Source organism: Cyprinodon tularosa, unplaced genomic scaffold (assembly GCF_016077235.1).
Source record: "Cyprinodon tularosa strain WSP-4 unplaced genomic scaffold, ASM1607723v1 ctg1272, whole genome shotgun sequence".
Taxonomy (NCBI): Eukaryota; Metazoa; Chordata; class Actinopteri; order Cyprinodontiformes; family Cyprinodontidae; genus Cyprinodon; species Cyprinodon tularosa.
The window spans coordinates 20440-41836 of NW_024038084.1; the positions used below are offsets into that span (position 1 = coordinate 20440).

General features: G+C 40.5%; 1 protein-coding gene across 2 annotated transcripts in view; it reads left to right on the top strand.

Annotated features, from left to right (window-relative positions):
* LOC119777798 (carboxylesterase 5A-like) overlaps positions 1 to 21397 on the top strand; it is a 31801-nt gene that overhangs the window by 8971 nt on the left and 1433 nt on the right. Inside the window, exons 2-12 of one of the 2 annotated variants that reach the window (XM_038276787.1) lie at positions 1998 to 2196; positions 2305 to 2440; positions 7236 to 7369; positions 7440 to 7593; positions 7732 to 7836; positions 12015 to 12116; positions 13063 to 13203; positions 13331 to 13411; positions 14199 to 14340; positions 14427 to 14576; positions 17061 to 17133. In XM_038276787.1, coding sequence (XP_038132715.1) covers positions 1998 to 2196; positions 2305 to 2440; positions 7236 to 7369; positions 7440 to 7593; positions 7732 to 7836; positions 12015 to 12116; positions 13063 to 13203; positions 13331 to 13411; positions 14199 to 14340; positions 14427 to 14576; positions 17061 to 17133 — 1417 coding nt within the window. The remainder of the gene's footprint in view (positions 1 to 1997; positions 2197 to 2304; positions 2441 to 7235; positions 7370 to 7439; positions 7594 to 7731; positions 7837 to 12014; positions 12117 to 13062; positions 13204 to 13330; positions 13412 to 14198; positions 14341 to 14426; positions 14577 to 17060; positions 17134 to 21397) is intronic. The other variant, XM_038276789.1, reaches the window with a different exon arrangement.

Consider the following 21397-nt stretch of genomic DNA (forward strand, 5'->3'; position numbering starts at 1 on the left):
TTATTTATTTATTATTTTTTTACTTTTTATTTTTTAATTTATTTGTTTATTGATTTATTTTCTGGCCTGTGGGTGGGGTGGGTGGTCAGGGGGTTTGGGGGTCGACAGACCGTGACATTGAGTTTGTATTGATGCTTTACCTGTTCCAACAATGTCTGTCCTAAGTTTAAAATGTTCAATAAACAAAGTTTGAAAAAAAAAAAAAAGTGTTGAACTAGATCTGCTATTTTCACAACTTTTATGAGACACTTTTTATAAAAGTAGGTCATTAATTCATGAAAATTTTTATTTTAATTCTATAACTAAAAGTTTTTGGCCCAGCAGCAGTGATGAACTGCACAGCAGCATTGCATCTCAAGCAATTGTAGTATCCAGGCAAGAGCTTTCAGTCCATTAAACAAGCTGTTAACAATATATTATACAATATAAAACTGATTAAAACTAGACTAAAACCTTTTTGAGTCCAGTTTTAGTCGACTAAAACTGGACTAAAACTATCACTTATAGTAATGACTAAAATCTGAATAAGACTAAATATAAGGTTGCTGTCAAAAACAACACTGGATCGCAGCTCCTCTATTTCTGTCCAGGGCCATGTAGGGGGAGTCTGGGGCCACCCACACCTGCTATTAAGCATACTTTCCTTTGGAAGAAGCTTTTTGAATCCTTTATACATGAGCATGCTAATGCATTTGGTTCCATGTGTTCAGGTATACAAACCTGATTAATATTGTGGAATCACCATAGGTTTTCCTTCAGCACATATGGATACCTAAAGGTTACCCGCTGCTCTGGAAGTTTTATTTTATTTTTACCTTGGTCGTCTGCTGTCTTCTTTTTGCTGTTATGCTCTCTGTTTTCTCGTTTTCTCATCTTCTGTATCTATTTTTGCTGCTTTGTTCTTTTTTTCTCTCTTTTCATTCACTCTTTCCTCTCTCTATTCTCTCTCTCCCCGTAGTTATTACCCCTTTCTCTCTTTTTAACCTCCCTTTCCATGTCCATTGTATACGATTTTACTCCCCAAATAATGACTAAGACTTACAAAACTTTTATTGTCATTTTGTATGCGCAGAAGGTGTACGAAATTAAGTTTTCTGCAGCTTTCTGACAGTAAACGAGCAGCAGCTTAGTGGTGAAAATAACATTTCCACTTCATAAGCTGCAGCTGTGATGAAATGTAAACAGTGGTAGAAAAAAACATGGTGTAAAGCGCATTGATATGTAAGGTCAGAGTTTAAATCTGAGCAGTCGGAAAACTTTTTTTTGAGTTGAGTTCTTTTTAACAAGCTGTGATCGCATGCACAGAGAGTGGACTTTCAGCAGATGAGAAGGATCCAAAGTTATGCTGTTCCTGCAGCTTGAGGCGCGTTCCTCAGATGAGGGCCGCTGTAGCGTTCTTCTGCTGCCTGATGGATGGAAGAGATTATTTAGGTTCTGTCTTTCCTTGTCTCAATCTGCAGTGCAGTGAGACTCATGTATAGCAGCTTGATAAACGCTATAGATGCATTTTGTGCTCAAATCCAAAGATGTTACAGAAATCTATAAATGGGATCAATTGTGACTAGAGCAGGTATGGAAAGCCAAAACTGTGACATAGTTAATTAATTAATTAATAAGTGGCAAGATTTCTGTTCTTAGATGTCAAAATGTCAATGCTTCGTGCAAAGCAAGCACTGAGTAAACATTAATCATTTTATCCTGAATAATTATTTAACTAATTACATATTTTCTTGCCTCCAGGAAAGGTAGCTTGAAAGATTAACATTTGAATGGATGGATGAATATTTGGTCCTGGGTTCAGCCATGGCTCTTAGTTGGTTGTTTGTGCAGAACTCATCATTTTTCCTTTCTTTCTTTTTTAACGTTGCATTATGTTTTTTGCTTACAACGGTAAAACACAAAATCTTACATCCTGTAAAGACTGTCTGAGATTTCATCACAAAGAAAGGGAAAAAAAGAAAGAAAACCCTTTAATAAGCTGTCCCTTTTCTCATTAGGGAGCAGCACGCCGGTGCTTTCGCTGAAAAATGGCAAAATCCGAGGTGAATATGTCACAGTAAAAGGCACAGAGAGGAGGGTGAGGCAATACCTGGGGATCCCCTTCGCTCTGCCCCCCGTAGGGCCCCTCCGCCTGGCTGCTCCACAAAGTCCTGAGTCCTGGGAGGGGGAGAGAGACTGCACACACCAGCCCCCCATGTAATACTCCTGTGTTTTAATGAACATAAATACAGTAGAGTGAATTTTGAGGGAACTCCGAATGCTGCACTTGTTCATATCTGCTTCTTTGTCTCCATTTATTCCCAGGTGCATTCAGGATCCAGAGTTAGTTGTACAAGTTTCCAGAATCATGTCTCTGGATTTCACTCCCCCAGAGCTCTCAGAGGACTGTCTTTATCTAAATGTCTACACACCAGGTGACACGCCAGAACAAAAGCTGCCTGTGAGTTTATCAGATTGCAGCAGGTACAGTAGAAAGTAGAAATGAGGTCTCTAGTTTCAAAGTAAAATACCAGCGCTATAGCTGTAAGAGGGATTTTCAATGGCTTCAGTTCTGTAGTAACAGACATAAAATGAAAAAGTCTGCAAAAATGGTAAAATAATGGGCCTTGAGGAGAACGCGAGTACGTACTCGCGTTCTCCTCAAGTCCGTTCTTGGCGAGAACGCAGGAAGATCGGACTTGACGAGAACGCGAGCACGCAAGCACGTATGTGTATTGGAGCAGAAGCGTACTCGTGACGTCATTACAGGCAACGTTGTTTAGCATTTCTTTAACAGTCAAAACTATTTATTCCCTACACAAAACATTTTGAAAACAATATTTTTAATTTCTAAAGCTTAAAAAACATTTTAAAAAATTACCGAACCGCAAAAAACCACCATCAGAACGAGCGGTAGTTCACACATAACTAGACCGAGAGAAGTGCACTACAGACGGGGTAAATTTAGCCCTGGCTGCGGTTACCCTCGGAGGTCTGCTGGTCACTCTGGTCCGCTCAACGTTGGACTTTTTTTTTTTTTTTCGCACTAACTCTGTAAACAGGCCACACAGGGAGGCTTCAATGTATAATGTTATTGCCTCAAACGATTTCAAAACGTACTTTTGAAGAACAACAGCAGCAGAAAAGGGAATGTTTAACTTAACACTGTGAGAGCTGTCTGGAATCAAGCTGCGGCCGCGGGGCATTCTGGGGAAGCGGTCAGTCTGAAGAACGCACAAGTCTGCTCTGATGCATGCTCGATAAAGAGGGCGGGGCGAGAACAACATCCGGGGATTTGATGCGTTCTCAATCTGGGGTTCTCGAGAATTGGAACGGTACTCGGGCTGAGGCTGATGACGTGTCACGAGTACACGAGCACACGAGAACGCTCAAGAACGCATATTGAGAAACGGCCAATGAATTCGATGAATTCCAAATTGTTTCACTGGGCCAATGACTGGGCTACATTTCCTTTCCCTGAACAAGCATGTGGCGACTGTGAAGAGAAACAACTCATGATAATGGGGAGAAACATCAAGCTGAATAAGGCTTTCCATGAACACTTGTTTTATTTAGAAGAGGGAGGGCTGAGTGGGTAATAATTAGAAACCAAAAAAATCAAGAGGCACTGAACCAGAAGTATTTTCTCTCTGAAAGAACGACATTTCAGTATTCAAGGTCAATATCAGCAATATCTATGTCAGTGACCATTCACATATAAAAACAGAAAGGAATTAAGCAACAAGTACTTTCAATTAATGAGTATATTTTATGGGGAAGAAAAAGAAGAATATACAGAGTTATTGGTAGGAAGACGTCGGTCACTGCTCCATTCAGCAAATAGACGGGGCTAAATATAAAAACCCTGACAGGCCAGAAGGTTCTATATTAAAATGTCCAAAAAAAAAGAAGCAGTTAAACATAAAACAAACTGAGCAATAAGTGCTTTCTATGGGGAATAAAAGAGAGAGTTCATATAGTTATTGGTTAAAAGGTCCTCTTTCACGGATTCCATTCAGCAAAGAGACATGGCTAAATACAGAAATGCTGCATCAGGAATACTTTGAATGAACAGCTAACAAATATATAAAGTTAACTGCAGGAATAACTTTGTTAATTTTAGGGTAGATACTCAGATGAACGCAGAGACGATGAATATGGAGGATTTTCTAATGTGTTCAAAATGCAATTACAGCAAATTTTACAAATCATCTAATTGTTGCTGCTCGCTTGACATTTCACCAACATTTTGCATGGCCAGTGGGGGCAAAACCAAACAGGAGGAGCTTCTATATGTTTGCCTGTTTTCTATTCAACTCAATATTGCGGACCTGGATATTACTGATCACGGTGCTGTAGTGAATGAGAAAAGCCGAACAACGGCGCCGCCACCCCTGGGTCCTGAAGCTATCGACTTTAACAGTGCTTATGTTTGGCCAGGATATAAATTGTAATCCTGCATTTGGGGAGGCACTAGAGCTCAGACAGGACTATCATCAGCACAGAGCAAGAACCTGGGAGGAAAGAGCACCAGAGCCGGGCCAGGATGGGGCCCACACTGGAGCTCCAAAAGGATGAACGGGGAATGATTTCACAGACTTTCTAAGGGCTACATTAAAGCAGATTTTTTGAAATCTACCCACAAAACTCTAAAAGGCATTCCCGACTTTATTACAAAAAAAAAAGGATATTTTCTGTCTTCTGTTTGGGTTGCAAAAAGCTTCATGTCCTTTACCCTAAATCACAGCATCATCCAGTCCTTTCTTGGTTGCCACGACTCAACCCTAACAGGTCATCTTTTTTTCTTTTTTTTTTACAGTGTCCTGTCTTGCAATGTGGCAATAAGAATAATTGTCTTGATGCCAAAAAGAGCCCAACAGATTTTACTTTCACAAGTGGAGCAGTATGGCAATTGCATTATTGCTCCACTTGTTCCATGCATATAAATTGCTTTATTATAATTATGCAGGGAGTTTTACAGTTCTGCAATGTAAATAGAGCAGAAAAACAGAAGAAGAAAAGGAAAAAGAAAAGAGAGAAGATGAAAGAAGAAGAGATAGAAAGGAGACAATGACAAAACATTTTCAATCTGCTTCATCACCTGTAACGAGATGAAAGAAGAACAGCACAACCAAAAGACATGGTACGAGATATACAATAAAGCAACACCTTGAAACTATCGCTAAAGTAATATTATTAAGTCTGACATGTACTCTGTGTTACCTGAAGATATGAATGTGGGCTTTCTGTATGGAAGTGAATCTCTGAGTGACTGGAGCCAAGCACCTGTAATTGTTTGATTTTATTATTTTCTGTCTTCTGTTTTGCAGAGATGGCAAAAGTACTCACTTTCCATACTTGAGTAAAAGTACAGATACTTGTGTTAAAAAATACTCTGGTAAAAGTGAAGTACTGATTAAACTTCTTTACTCAAGTAAAAGTAACAAAGTACAGGCTTGTAAATTTACTTAAAGTATAACAGTAAAAGTAGAAACCACTTTTTTCATGCCGTTGCCTACATTTTAAATGGATGTCTGCCAATAGGACTAGATCTCCGTTGTGTTCATTTTCAATCATCTCGTCATCCATACTACTATGCTAACGCCACCGCCACCAAGCTGCAATGATTTGCCGCGAATGAATACCGCCGAATCTGTCGATTCATCTTGTAGTGGTGCGTCAAATGCAACGTAGATTCCCATCCAATTAGATTGAATTTGGTATTGATGACGTGAAAAATAATAACGGTAACTCCATTGAAATGATTCAAAACTAAAGTAACGAGCCAATTTTTTAAAATGTAAGGAGTAGAAAGTACAGATATTTGTGTAAAAATGTAAGGAGTAGAAGTAAAAAGTCGCCATAAAAATAAGTAGTAAAGTAAAGTAAAAATATCAGAAAAATCTACTTGAGTACAGTAATGAAGTACTTGTACTTCGTTACTTCCCATCTCTGCTGTTTTGGTTGCAAAAAGCTTCATGTCCTTTACCCTAAATCACAGCTTCATCCAGCCCCTCCTTGGTTGCCACGACTCGACCCTAACAGGTCGTCTTAACACGACAACACAAAAAGGTTCTGATTTTTTAACTCCAGGGGTCCGTTTCACTACACAGGTTTAAGAACCTCAGATTAAAATACGCAACTCTAGATTGATCCAGCAGGCTTTAGGCCAGATCGGTTTCACAACAGCTGCTATGAGTTAGTTCAATAAACATTCATTTTGTTTGAAATGCTCATTTTGACAAAGAAAAAAATGTTTTTTCAGATGTCAGGAATACATGTTCAGTAAAACTAGTACATATCAAAATGGCTTGTCTGTTCTGAGTAGGATAACATTACATGTTTATTTATTGAATGGCGGTGGATCAATGCATCTATTTAGGTCAAATCATCTGACAGCAGGTGAAGATGAAGAATAAAAAAGGCTGTTTTAGAACATGTCGCTGGTTCTCAGTTTGATTCTGTCTTCCAATAATATGTGGCTGTTTGCAGCCGCTCCAGATCATGGTCCTAATAAATGGTTGTTATTAGCGGATATCAGTCCCATAGAATGGCTTCAGATTGTGCCAATAGGCTTAATAGGTTGTTATTATCACCGAGTGAATCCTACCCCTCAGGTTAACCCCCCACACAGCCCCCATCCCCCACAAAATTAATGCGAAATTAATTAATAATTTTATTTGTACTCTGAAAGTAATTTCAGACATTCTTCATGTACCTTGAAAAATAAATAGATAAAAATAAAATAAGCGTGTCACTCAAAATAACTAAACCAAGAACAAATAAATGTCATATCCTGGTAACTGAGTTGTAGAATCTTATAAACTCTCTTTTCGAAACTGAAAACTCAGATTTTCCCTGATTTCAGGTTTAGAAAACTCAGAGTTTCGTGAAACTGACCCAAAGACTCCTCTTTACATTGGGATAGCATCGTCAGGTAGCATTGTGTCATTCACATTCAGTGCGAACGCATCTCAAAGGGGAACACCGTTTTTTTTACATTGGCCCCTTGATTTTACGTTATTACATCATGTTCTTCTCACCCATATGGGCCCAATGTGAAAAAAATGGCCATTCCCTTTAAGAAGAGAAACGCAATGAAAAGTGAATCTTCTGTTTTCTCTTGAGTTTTAGCAAGTTCTCTTGGATTAATGTGCCTTTTAAAGCTGATACTACGATCACATTACTGAGCTCAGGCCATGTGTACCTGTTGGAAAAGGTAGTTAAAGCCATTAGACTCTTGTGTTGTGATGCAGGTTATGGTGTGGCTCCATGGGGGGGGTCTGACGATGGGCTCTGCCTCCCAATATGATGGTTCTTCATTAGCTGCATATGAAAACATTGTGACAGTCATTATCCAATACCGCCTCGGCATCCTGGGATTCCTGAGGTAAGAAAGTTCTAGAGCTCATATGTTATCCAAATGATTGCCCAAAACCAGAGCTTTCATTGTTTTGCAGCACTGGGGATGAACACGCCAGGGGAAACTGGGGTTTGTTGGATCAGCTGGCTGCTCTCAGGTGGGTGCAAGAAAACATTGAGGCCTTCGGTGGAGATCCACACTCTGTCACAGTCGCTGGGGAGTCTGCAGGAGGCATCAGTGCATCCATACTGGTAAAGAAGGTTTCAATTTTGGAAAATAGAGGAGATTGTGCATTTTTTAAATGTCTAAATATTATTTAAACTGTTTAGGTTTGATATTATACAATTTTTCCACTGAAAACCTCACCAGCACAATGTCTTTCTGCAAAGACTCTGTCTCCACAGGCAAAAGGACTCTTCCACAAGGCCATTTTTCAAAGTGGGGTGGCAACCGTTGGGTCCTATACTTCTGAGCAACCTCTTCCTCAGGCCCAAGTATGGAAATGAGTCATTTATTGTTTGCATTTGCTACTGGCATAGTTTATCTTATCAGAATATCTCTTTGATTCCTTCCTTTTAGATTACTATCTGCATGTTCTGGACTTGTATGCTTGAAAGTAATTTAGAATGTAATCAAACGACTTTTGGTCGGTCATATTTCGTCCTGTAAACACATTTCTAAGTGGTGCACCCTTGTGTGCTGCAAACATATGGAAATGTTTTTATCCAAATATCAACTTTAGGTTTAACACATTTCAGTAAAAACATTTTAACTAAGTTGGGGAAACACAACTCAACTCAACAGCAACTAGAGGGAAAATGAACAAATTACAATGCTTGAAAACCTTTTAACAATAAAATGATCTGATGATTGTATTTCTAAGGACCAAAGTTTATCTTGAACAAATTAAAATGAGGGTCAATTAGTTTTAAAACTAATCAAAAACAATTGAAATAAGCTCAATCCAATTAACACGCATGTGTCATGATTATATCAAGGTCTGACCCCAAGATGCAGAAGACCAAACAGAGAGACCAGGGAAAAGTTTAAACAGGTTTATTTTAGGAATGATGTGAAGAATCCAGTGTTGCTCTGAGCACTGCTCAACAGGGACTGAAAGGTGAGGGGAAGACACTGCGGTTAGTTCAGGCTCAGTGGGAAATTTGAATCTTAGGTTTAGAATTGGAGGAAAGGTTGCATACCCACTTCTCCAGGGAAAGGTGTCCTTTATGGAATCCAGACTGTGAGGATTGTACCAGAGATGGTCTTGTTTGGTGATGGGTGGACTGGCTTACTCAGACTGCGGTTGTTCCCCGGTGGCACCCCATCTTTGGAATGAACTCCCCCTGTCCCTGCCCTCTCTGGACTCTGTGGACATCTTTAAAAAGCAGCTAAAAACACACCTGTTTTCACTAGCCTTCCAAAGCACATAGCCTGTTATTTTATTCCCTTATTTATTATAGCTTTTATTGCATTTTATCTGTTTTTACTTGTGTTGTTTTTTATGTTATCATGTGAAGCACTTTGTGACTTTGTCTGTGAAAAGTGCTATACAAATAAAGTTTACTTACTTACTTACTTACTTGAATGGAGAAGCTGACTGCCACTCAGATTTCCTGCAGTACTTGAACGAGCTGTAGTGCAGAAGAAACCTTTGCTCAGTGTGAAGCTCAAACGACCTCTGGGGGAAAGTTGATCCAAACTTCCTGTTTGGAGTGAACGGAGAAGCTGACTGCCACTCTAATTTCCTGCGGTACTTGAACGGGCTGCGATGAAGCCTTTGCTTGGTGCAAAGCTCAAACTATCTCTTGGGGAAGGTGGGTCCAAACTTCCTGTTTGGAACCCCAGCTCAGTTAGAAGCTCAGTTGAACCTTCCAGAGAGAGAAGGACCGAACAAATCCAGTTTGCAGGATGACTTCCTGCCGAGAGGCAAAAACAAAAACAAAGTTAAGACTCAGGTTGACAAAAACTCAGTTTGACTCAGCAAAACTCAGCTTGACTAGAGAATCCAAAACTGGCAAAACACCAACTCAGGTTAGACTCTGCTAAACTAAGCATTAGTGATGGGCTATCTGAAGCCAGGCTTCGAGGCTTGTACAGAGTAATAAGGGGGCGTGTCAATGAAGCCCCGCTTCGAGGCCTGTGTTGTCTTGTTGAAAACCACGTGACTGGCAACAAACGAGGCCTCGCATTGCATTGGTCACGTGACTGCTTCATTTTGCGTGTCGGTTTTCAAAATAAAAGCGCGATGAATCCTGTTGCTTCGTGGGTTGTAGTAGGTGGTTTGGTATCAGCAGAACAGTTTTCATCAGCAGTGGTTGAAATGGAGCCGTCAAAAAAGAGAAAAACCTCTCATATGTGGGAGTATTATGAGATGACAGATCACAATCACAACCTGAAACAGTGAAAAAAGTCCTATTCCTAAATAAAAACAATTAAACCTAAAATCCAGAAATTTCTATATTTTATTTTGTTTAATCAGGAGATGCATCAGAACCACACATCAAAACCAGACTAAAAGCCATTAGAAGAGGCAAACTCTATGTGTAACTTAATATTAAGAATCAGAACTAGAACTCCTAGGAAGAGATGATTTTAAACAAATTCTGTCTTTAAGGAAGCAAGTTTCAAGCTCAAAGTATACAGAGTCTGCAGCAACAGTCACTCAGTTCTCAGTACATTAAAGTAACACATCTTCATTGTCTAATAAGTCCATGACATAAAAGAAAACCTAACACCACCACTGATGGTCAAGGATTAGATTGGCTACAAATCATTTTAATCATTAAAACATGACAATTAAATAGGATTCTCCTCTTACTAAACATGAGTTTGATGAAAACTTTGTGACAATATTGCATTTCCTAATATTTGGAAGTATGATCCAACTGAGTAACAAGGCTGTTACAGTTTCACCAGCAGATGTCACTAGTGAGTGATGAATGAAGCATCGAGTAATTAACTTTTTTCAACACTTTGCATTGGAAAGCTTCATAGCTTCATGAGGCTTCACTTGCCCATCACTACTAAGCATGGCTAGAGTGCCCAGTATTGGCAAACATTCTGGTGTCCAGGTAGTGGCAGTCAGCAGCATAAGAACACTCCACAGGTAATGAGGCAATGAGCTGCAGGTGTGCAGGGAGACCCAATGAGGATGGGGTACCACCTGGTGGAGGAGGAAAGGAAACACAAAAACAGACCACGTAAACTGGATTCCTGACAGCGTACATATGATAAAAATCTAAAAAAAATATAAAATAACAAATATCTAGAGTTGCATTGCTGAAGGTAGCTGCAGGTTAGAGTATTTCTGCTAGCTTGATTCTAATATTCTTTTCTAAAAGAACTTCATTTCCTCCATTTGTGCATCAAAGTATCTTTTCTCTGGTGCTATATACTTTGCAGCTGAAATATTTTGCCAAAACCTGTTCATTTTTGGATATTTATTATGATGCGTAACCATAGCAGTAATAGCAAATTTATTTTTTTTCCAACTGAGAGCAGCTCATTAACATCTCTAAAGCTAAAATGATACCTTAACTACTTTAAGAAATACCAGCTGACTTAAAGGCAAAAAGGGCATCAGAAGCAAAGAGAAGAGAGAGCAGCAGGAATCCAAGCTGTGTCTTCCATCTATCATTATGGGCAGTGTGAGATCTTTAAGAAACAAGTAAAATGAACATCAGTCCCTAGTAATGACCCAGCCAGAATATCAGGAATGAATTAATATGTGTTTTACCACAACATCTATGGCCACAGCGTCTCTCTGCCAGACCTGATTTGCCAAATCAGAAACCAGTAGCTGTTTAGATAGCTGGTTTTTAATGTCATTTTAGTATCACAGGGAAATAAAAGGTTAGGAACCCTTCAAAAGATGGAGGTGATTGGTATTAGAGTTTATAATGATTGTTGGTAGAATGGATGAGAGGTTGTCTTTGAAGATCGTGGAAGGCTAAGGGTAATTCCACTCACCCTCTCTGCTAGGTCCCTGGTTTCAGTTTGTCTTGCGAAACTCAGATAAAGAAACATGCAAAAGCTTGTTTCTGTTGCTGTTGGCTGCTTAGCAAGCACACCGTATTGACTTTAGATGAAAGTTTGAGAAATGACATCTGTCGCCGGTATTTCGATCATTCAGCACTGCCTACCCCATGTGATCCTGCGTTAGCCGCGGGGCACAGAGAGTGTGTCAAACTGTAAGCAAGGTTTTTACATGAAGAACCTTCAGGGGGTCCATTGTCCTCCTACTCTTAGAATGTCCTAAAAGGAATATTGCTTACAATGTTCTGGTATAGTTCATGGTGATATTTATCTCATGACTGTGAGGCACAACAGGCTTATCTCACATGGAGGAGACCCTGGCAAAGAATAAAAATGATCAAGGAAATTCTCTCAAACTTCCGTCCTTGTGTGTCCTGTATTAAGCAGACATGACTACATCAGGTCCAAGTTTCATGACTAAATAAAGAGATATGCCTCTGAAAACCACAAGGTCTAGGTGCTGGACTGAAACTTGGTGGAAAACCAACCTAATTTTAAGGACCATCCGGAAATGTCCAAACCCTTTCATCCAGACCTCGTTCTGTTTGCTGTACGTTATGTTGCCAATGATGTAAAGCCCAGTCTGACTCTAATCTTCTTGTATTTAACAATCTCATCTACTGTCTTTGGCCAGATTGTTGCCAACATTACTGGGTGTGGCATCTCCAGAACAGAAGAACTGGTTCAATGCATCAGAGGGAAAAGTCAAGATGAATTGGTTTCTGCAACCAAACAGGTAAAATAACCTTTAAAGCCACACTGGTCCCCAGTAAAGCTGAGTTTAGATTGGTGGTTACCTTAAAGAAACTTGATCTCATCAGTAATTTGGCCTTCTGCTCTACAAAGCACAAACATATGAATAAACCAGATGTAAAGCCAGTTTGTTCTTTGATCTTGTACCAAAACAGAGTCTCCCTTTGGGATTAATAAAGTCATACTGAATTGAATTTAGGACAGCTTTAGTCTAACAACCCAGCCAGTGACTCATGCATAGAGCATAAACACCAACAAAAAAGGCAAAGTGTTGTATTCTTTATGATAAGAGGGCAGCCTGTATTTGTCCTCCTCTGGCTAACTAATGTTTTTTCTATAAAAGCCTTGAAAGGTGAAAGGAGAAACATGATCATCTCTTTTTTCTATAAAAGCCTTGAAAGGTGAAAGGAGAAACATGATCATCTCTTCAGAGAAAGACAAAAATGATTCATCTGCCGCCTTCATACCTCCTTAAAATATATCAGTAGTTATCTGAAGCAAGCTTTAATTGTGTTTAAATCGAATAAACAAGTGATAAAAGATGCTCCCATCTGTTTTTATCTGCTTTTTTATTCTTTTTATTTTCTGAAGTCCAACATCTTCCTTTGAGTGGCGGCTCTATTAGTTAAACGGAAATGAAAGGGCCATGTTTAAGATATATAAAAGTGGATGTTAAATGCCCCCCACTACTTGTAAGACTTGCATTTTCCACAAGATGGCAGAAGACAACGCCAGATTAAATGCAGCAGGGTTTCCAGGAAAACACAGCTACTTTGTGGAAGCAGAAGTTTCATATCCTCATTTGGTGATAAAATGACTTTCTGACTGTGACTTCTAGGAATGAAAGATGGATGAAACTGCATATTTAGATGATTTTTAAAGTCATTTTTCTTTCAGTGCTTCTCTGCCTGCTTGTCTCTTTTGCACAGATGAAACTTTTCCTCGGAGCCGTTGTTGATGGGGACTTCCTTACTGGCAGAGCTGAGGTTCTTTTGCAGAGGAAAGAGGTTCTGAACATCCCTGTGATGATGGGAGTCACCAATCATGAGTTTGGCTGGATTTTACCCCAGGTGGCACCACATTTTCAGGGAAAACTTGTTGTTAATCAGATATCAGTCAGTAGCTCTCAAACTCCAGCCTTTTCTGTTTGATATTGAAGTAACCCAGACTGGTTTGTTCTCCTTTGGATGATCTCAGAGCTTCGCTCCTCCTGGCTGGGAGAAAGGCATGGACAGGGAGTCTGTACTGGCTATCGTCCACATGTTCAACCCTGAAGGGGTAAGTATATCCTAACCACATTCTGTATCACTAAACCAGGTTTAAATGTAGCTAGAATTGCTGTTATTTCCTTTTCTTTGTTTTTTTTTTTAGAACAATCTGGTTCATGAACCAGATACAATTATTGATAAAGGGCGAATTACTGTAAACACATCTCTCTTCAAAATCATTACTTTCTCCAAATATTATCCCAAACAGCATACCAGCCTCAAAGAAATACATAAACTGACTCTGCAGAGTAAAAATATTTTGCTTGAAAAATGCAGAACTAGCTTCACTTAATTGAATCCATTAATGGACCAAAGCTCCTCTCTCTAAAAGAAGGTCATGTGACTTTGGTTTGGAAAGCTGTTTTGTAGGATGTGAGGAAGACTGAAATGAACAGATGATTTAGGAAAAAGCAAAGGGAAGTCTTTAATAATGAGTGGACAGAAACTTTCAGAACTGGAATGAAAGCAAGGCATGGAGCAAAGACGGAGGAACAGGAAGATCCCGTAGAATCGGTTAGACGAGGATGAGAACTGAGGGACTGATGTCTTTTCAACAGGTCGGACAGAAGGAGGGACTTTGGTTCATAGTGAATAGCTTTATGCATCAGGTGCAAAGATGGACGGATTGGATTCATATGATCAAATCATCAATACGTCACGTCCATAAGCTCCTCTGTTCACCTAAATACTTCAGAGTGACATCATTTTTGGCCATTATTCGATGATTGCTTCTCTACTTTGTGAAAACGTGCCTTGTCTCAGAACTTTAAGGATTTCTGAAACTGTCTGTGTCCCAGGTCTCTTCAGCTAACAGTCTTATTGCGGATGAATATCTGAAAGATGCAAAAAGTCCAGAGGACATCCGAGACGGCCTCACTGAAGTGATTGGAGACCTGCTGATGGCGCTGCCTGTGCTCAACGTAGCCGGGTACCACACAGGTCAGAGAGAGGCCTCCTGTGAAAACACAGATGAGCGAACCGTGGTACCTCACTTCCAAGGCCTCACCTCTTCTCTCTGGCTTCAGATGTGGGCGCTCCAGTGTACCTGTATGAATTTGTGTACAGCGCAGAGATACTCAGGAGACACAGACCCAGCTTTGTGAGGGCGGACCACGCAGATGATGTCGGCTTCATGTTCGGTGGATGTTTCTGGAATGGTCAGATCAGAATTACTGGTTAGTAAACGAGATTTACATTCCAACCACACCCACCAGTTTTATAAATCATTCTTATTTGGTGATTGAGTTGAATTAAAACTGAATTAAAAGACACTGAATGTCAAAAACACAGACTCATTGGTTACTAGTATTAGCCGATGCCATTTTTTGGTAGCCTCGTGAGACCATCCTGATCTCGCGAGCTTTCAAGGTTTCACTCGCAGATCAGTCTGGAGACTTTCCGTTATTAAAGACAATTTGGAGCCGTTCACCAAACGAACGTCCAATCAGCGTTGGCTTTGAGGCGGGATGAGGTGTGACGCAACGAGAAGTGCGACAGTTCAGTCTAAAGAACATGGCAGCTTCAGCCGATAAAACTAGCGTTAGCATGGCTATCGAGCAAGTTTTATCGGAATTACAGAGTATTTCTTCACTGAAAGAAGAGCTAAACACTGCTCTGGAGGCTTTTCTCAGAGGAAAAGATGTTTTTGCTCTTCTCCTGACTGGTTTCGGCAAGAGTTACGTCATATGCTTCGTTGATCTGATTGGTTTATTTGGCCCGTCTATCACCAACATAGGCCAATCAGCTAACCAGTATTTTCGCCCCTTCCCAAAATTACTTCAACGGAAGGTTTCCAGATGGATATGCGGAGCAAATCCAGCAAATCCATCTGGCGGAGTCAGGTTAATTTTTTGGCCCCAATACCAATACCTGATACCTGGCTGTGCAGTATTGGCAAATACCAATACCATACCGATAACATCTGTTTGAAATCGATGTGTGTGTGTATATGTGAAGAACTGCATACTACTTGGATGTAAAATAATGCCTTTGTCAAGCTGCTGCCTACCTTTGTGAAGCAGGAAAAAGACTAAGGATGTAAATAATAATAGTTTTTTTTATCCATGCATCAATCAAACAGCTGACGATCCGATGCATCAACACATCCGCAAGAGTATTGATTCAGCTTTTATTTTTTACTCCGGTCCATTTTTATCCATTTGCTCCTGGGCGTAATTCTGACTCCCGTGCTGCAGTGGCGCTAAACCTATTTTGCCCTCCTACCTCGCTTCCTTTAGCCACTACCCTCTTTCTGCATGAAACAGAAAGAGGGTAGGCAAACAGTAGGCAAGGCAGACATGGCGGATTCTTGAGTAACAAAATAATCGAATCGTTGGGTCAGGAAATTGATACTGAATCGAATCGCAGTGATGGGTGTGATTTACACCCCTAAAAAAAACTAATACAAAGTGAATGCAGTAGAACCTTTTATTGCCTCCCTGGAATGGGTGACAATAGGTGAAGAAACTTTTGGCTCTCAAAATGGTACTGGTGCCCTATTTGTTGGTACTCGCCAACAAATCGTTTTCATTGAAAATCTAAAATGATTTGGGTCAGTTTGCAAGAACAGCTGCTAAATTTGGCTTCATATGAATGGATGAACATGCTAATGTCTGCTGCTGATATGCTGTTTACTGTCCCACAGCAGGGAAATCTGGGGGTGACAGAGAGGAGAAACAAGATATCAGGGAAACTGAATAACATGATGAATACAAAAAGGTTTCATTTACAGGAGATAATGTTGGTAAAAAAGCTAAATTACTCTTAGAGGGGAAAAAAATCAAAGAATACGATAAACACAACGGCAACAAAAGCAAACCCTTCCAGAGCTGCTAAGTTAGTAAGCTGGTTAGTTATATTCTCGATCTGATCAAGAGTCAGTAAAACCAGTTGATTTTTCTAAGGGCTGAAAAGGGTCCCCGGTCCCCACTTTGGACACACTTTGGACTAAATTGAAGTCAGTAAGAGGTTGGGTGCATCCTTTCTGAACTCTGATTTGACAGAAAGCTGTAAGTCTAAAGGCAGCCAGAGACGCACAGTGAAAGGAGACAGAAGTCACTCTGGACATGGAGCTGGTGTAAACCCAACAAGCTTCATATATTTTTACAGGGTTGGACTCCACTGGTGATTTAATGACATCATCACCCTGGAATCTGATAAAATGAATTAATAGATCAGTGTTACATACCGATACCAGTATCAGCCGGGGCCTCGATCCAGCACTAAAATGGTGGTATCAGTATCGGCGAGTACCAACAAATAGGGCAAAGATACCATTTTGAAACGTTTATTCAACTATTGTCACCCATTCCAGGAAGGCAATGAAAAGTTCTACTGGTTTCATTTGTATTAGTCTTTTTCCTGCTTCTCAAAGGTAGGCAGCAGCTTGATAAAGCTATGATGGCAATTATTTTACATCCAAGTAGTATGCAGTTCTTCATATATACACACACACATCAATTTCTAACAGATGGTATCAGTATTGGCCAATACTGCACAGCCAGGTATCAAATATTGGTATCAGGGCCAAAAAATGGCATCAGCGCAACACTAAAATAAATGAATGAATGAATCTCACTGTTTGTAAAAGGTCTGAGAGTTCTGGTTGGTGAGTCCAGACTTTCTTTCCGTGGGTCAAACTCTTCTCTCTCTGTCTTCAGGCAACATCACTAAGGAGGATGAGAGCTTCTGTAGGACTATGATGTCTTACTGGGGAAACTTCATCAAAACTGGGTAAGAAGTGAAACATGAGCAGATGTGGGTAGCCATGGTAACTAGTTAGTTTTACATCAGTAAGTTATTTAAATTAGTTTTTCTCATGTGATATTAGGAATTTACTTCACTGACTGAAGATCAAAGATGTTTCAACCTTTAATGTTAAAGAGAGACTGGGTTGGGGTGTCAAGGTCTCTCTGTATTCTGGATCTCTCTGTGCTCAGCTAAGGGCATCAGTCTCCTCTGCGGATTTACACTCTTTTTATATCGGTGGATATTAAAATAACGTGTTCCATGAAACCACTGAGCTGCAGAGGTGGTTCTGACCTGTTGCCGATCAGATTGATTTCTCCTTTTGTTGCAGAGTCCTTCCTGTTTAACTGTAAGGAACGATATTTTTAAAGGAATAGTACACCCAAAACATGATTAGCCTTCATTTTCTACTCACCCCCATGCCGAACAACACTCTGGAGTACTTTTTTGATATCTCAAATGCATCTGGTGATCTGGGAGGCTTCTTGCTGTCTGCTGACATTCAAATAATGGAGGTCTATGGCGCCCGAGGCAGAAAGGTCCATAAAAGTCCACAAAAAACGTGTCAATATTCCTCCATACTGCTCGTCCAATGTATTCCAAGTGTCCTGAGTGGGTAGAGTCCATAATTTACTCGAAACAAAGTCATTTAGAATGTTTTTAGAGCATAAACAGTAGTGTATAGGATTTCCTAAAAGCGCGCTCACGAGTCTACGGAAACCGCGGCAGACCAAACCAGACGAAAGTGCGCATTCAGTGTCTGCTCTGCCGATAATGCAAGCGTAGAAGAAGAAATGTGCTGTTTACCTGTGCAAAGAAAGAAACAACGAAAGAAAAATGTCTGAGGACTTCAGTGTTGAGGAAGAGCATGAGTTCTTTGCCGAGCTGAATGCGCACTTTCATCTGGTTTGGTCTGCCGGCTTCCGTACACTCGTGAAGGCGCTTTTAGGAAATCCTATACACTACTGTTTATGCTCTAAAAACATTCTAAATGACTTCGTTTCGAGTAAATTCTGGATGCTACCCACTCAGGACACTTGGAATACATTGGACGAGCAGTATGGAGGAATATTGACACGTTTTTTGTGGACTTTTATGGACCTTTCTGCCTCGGGTGCCATAGACCTCCATTATTTGAATGTCAGCAGACAGCAAGAAGCCTCCCAGATCTCCAGATGCATTTGAGATATCAAAAAAGTACTCCAGGGTGTTGTTCAGCATGGGGGTGAGTAGAAAATGAAGGCTAATCATGTTTTGGGTGTACTATTCCTTTAAAGCTCCAAATATTATTTGAGTAGTTTTAAGGTTTACCCAATCTTTTCATTTAGATGAATGATTTTTTTAACACAAATAATGATATGGACACTGTGATAGAGTGGGGACCCTGGGTATTATTTGCTGATCTGACAGCATCTTAGGACAGGGACTCCTATCAGAGAGTATAAGCAAGGAGAGACTTTTATGCAAAAACTAATGATGAACTGGATAATAACAAGGTGTGTGGGTGTGTGTGTGGTATTTTAGGCATGAACGCACACAAGAATGATCCACATTACGAACAACATGCATTAACTACAGAGAAGACGTGATTCCTAGGAAGTGACGTGATGTCCTGAATCATCTAAATAAGAGCGCTTTATACTTATCAAATAATTCTTCCATCAAACTAGCCACAAATAGCACACTTTCCTGCAGACACAATAATGATATGACATCAGAGACATAACCAGAGCCCTCTGGTTGAGAGCAGGACCAGCACACTTCATAAAGACTGGTTCTAACATTAGGTTCAGAAGACAACTTCTCATTATTGTTGTCGTAGGAAAAAAAATAATAACTTTGGAATCCAGTTAAATAAAGGAGAATAATGGATTTCATTGGGTCTACATTTTATTCATGTCTTGCAAAGAAATGAGAACAAGACGATCATAGCATTCACAGCTTGAAGTTCTGCTCTCTTCTGCCTAGACAGGGTTTTTTCACCGACTTAAAGTCTGCACAGACCTGTGGAGTTCTCCACAAACAATTTAGTTCATGCAAATTACAGACAGCTGCAGAACAATAAAAGTTTATGAATAAACATTGAAGAGTCTGGCCTGTTATGGGAGGCATTGCTTTCTGATAGTAAATCAACTCCTCTCAGACACTGTGGACTTGCAGATGGGAAAGAGTTAAAATGTGCAAATGCAATCATCAAAATGAGCAGTTTAATGACAATATGATCATTACCCACCTTCCTGCTTTAATTTTTATTTGTGCTTCATTTCCATTAGTCTTTAAAACACACAGATTTATGGAGAGTTTAGTAATAATAGATTATTTTCAAATGTAATCAGACGTTATGATCAGTCGTTGCTCCAGTAGCCTTTAGATAAAATTCTATTTCTTACTGGAGTCATTTTTGTGAATCATTCCCTTAATTCTGTAAAAATATGTCAGAATTATATTATTCTAATAACCACATTAACCTCTGCTGAACGTAAACATTTAAATACATCAAACGCTCTGAGGCTGCAGATATACACTATATTGCCAAAAGTATTTGCTCACCTGCCTTGACTCACATATGAGCTTAAGTGACATCCCGTTCCTAATCCATAGGGTTCAATATGACGTCGGTCCACCCTTTGCAGCTAGAACAGCTTCAACTCTTCTGGGAAGGCTGTCCACAAGGTTTAGGAGTGTGTTTATGGGAATTTTTGACCATTCTTCCAGAAGCGCATTTGTGAGGTTGCACACTGATGTTGGACGAGAAGGCCTGGCTCTCAGTCTCCGCTCTAATTCATCCCAAAGGTGTTCTATCGGGTTGAGGTCAGGACTCTGTGCAGGCCAGTCAAGTTCATCCACACCAGACTCTGTCATCCATGTCTTTATGGACCTTGCTTTGTGCACTGGTGCACAGTCATGTTGGAAGAGGAAGGGGCCAGCTCCAAACTGTTCCCACAAAGTTGGGAGCATGGAATTGTCCAAAATGTCTTGGGATGCTGAAGCATTCAGAGTTCCTTTCACTGGAACTAAGGGGCCAAGCCCAGCTCCTGAAAAACAACCCCACACCATAATCCCCCCTCCACCAAACTTTACACTTGGCACAATGCAGTCAGACAAGTACCGTTCTCCTGGCAACCGCCAAACCCAGACCCGTCCATCAGATTGCCAGATGGAGAAGCGCGATTCGTCACTCCAGAGAACGCGTCTCCACTGCTCTAGAGTCCAGTGGCGGCGTGCTTTACACCACCGCATCCGACGCTTTGCATTGCACTTGGTGATGTATGGCTTGGATGCAGCTGCTCGCCCATGGAAACCCATTCCATGAAGCTCTCTGCGCACTGTTCTTGAGCTAATCTGAAGGCCACATGAAGTTTGGAGGTCTGTAGTGATTGACTCTGCAGAAAGTTGGCGACCTCTTCGCACTATGCGCGTCAGCATCCGCTGACCCCGCTCCGTCAGTTTACGTGGCCTACCACTTCGTGGCTGAGTTGCTGTCGTTCCCAAACACTTCCATTTTCTTATAATACAGCTGACAGTTGACTGTGGAATATTTAGGAGCGAGGAAATTTCACGACTGGATTTGTTGCACAGGTGGCATCCTATCACAGTTCCACGCTGGAATTCACTGAGCTCCTGAGAGCGACCCATTCTTTCACAAATGTTTGTAAAAACAGTCTGCATGCCTAGGTGCTTGAATTTATACACCTGTGGCCATGGAAGTGATTGGAACACCTGATTCCAATAATTTGGATGGGTGAGCAAATACTTTTGGCAATATAGTGTATCTGTGGGCAAAACAGCTGAAAATTATATGTTTTTAGTGTCCTTATACTTGCTCCTTTGGTCTGCCAACTGAATTGTTTCTCCTTAGATCTGATGCTGAGTGAATTATTTTGGACAAAAAGCAGGTCTGTAGATGTTTAGGTTTAGCTTGATGTGTTGCAAAGCAAATTCAGCGTCTGCTGCTTTCTGCATGTTTTATAAGTGAGGGGGTGGGAGATGTCCCCTTCAGTTCCAACAGGCTCATGAATGTCCATCAGTTTCATGGCACATACTGTCATGATCTTTTCTAAAGGTCTGACCCAAAATGCAGAAGACCAAACAGAGAGACCAGGGAAAAGTTTAACAGGTTTATTTGGAATATTGAGATGAGTCGAGTGCTGCTCTGAACACCGTCAAACCGGAACTGGAGAGTGAGGGGAAGACACTGCGGTTAGTTCAGACTCAGTGGGAAATTAGATTCTTTGGCTTGAATTGGAGG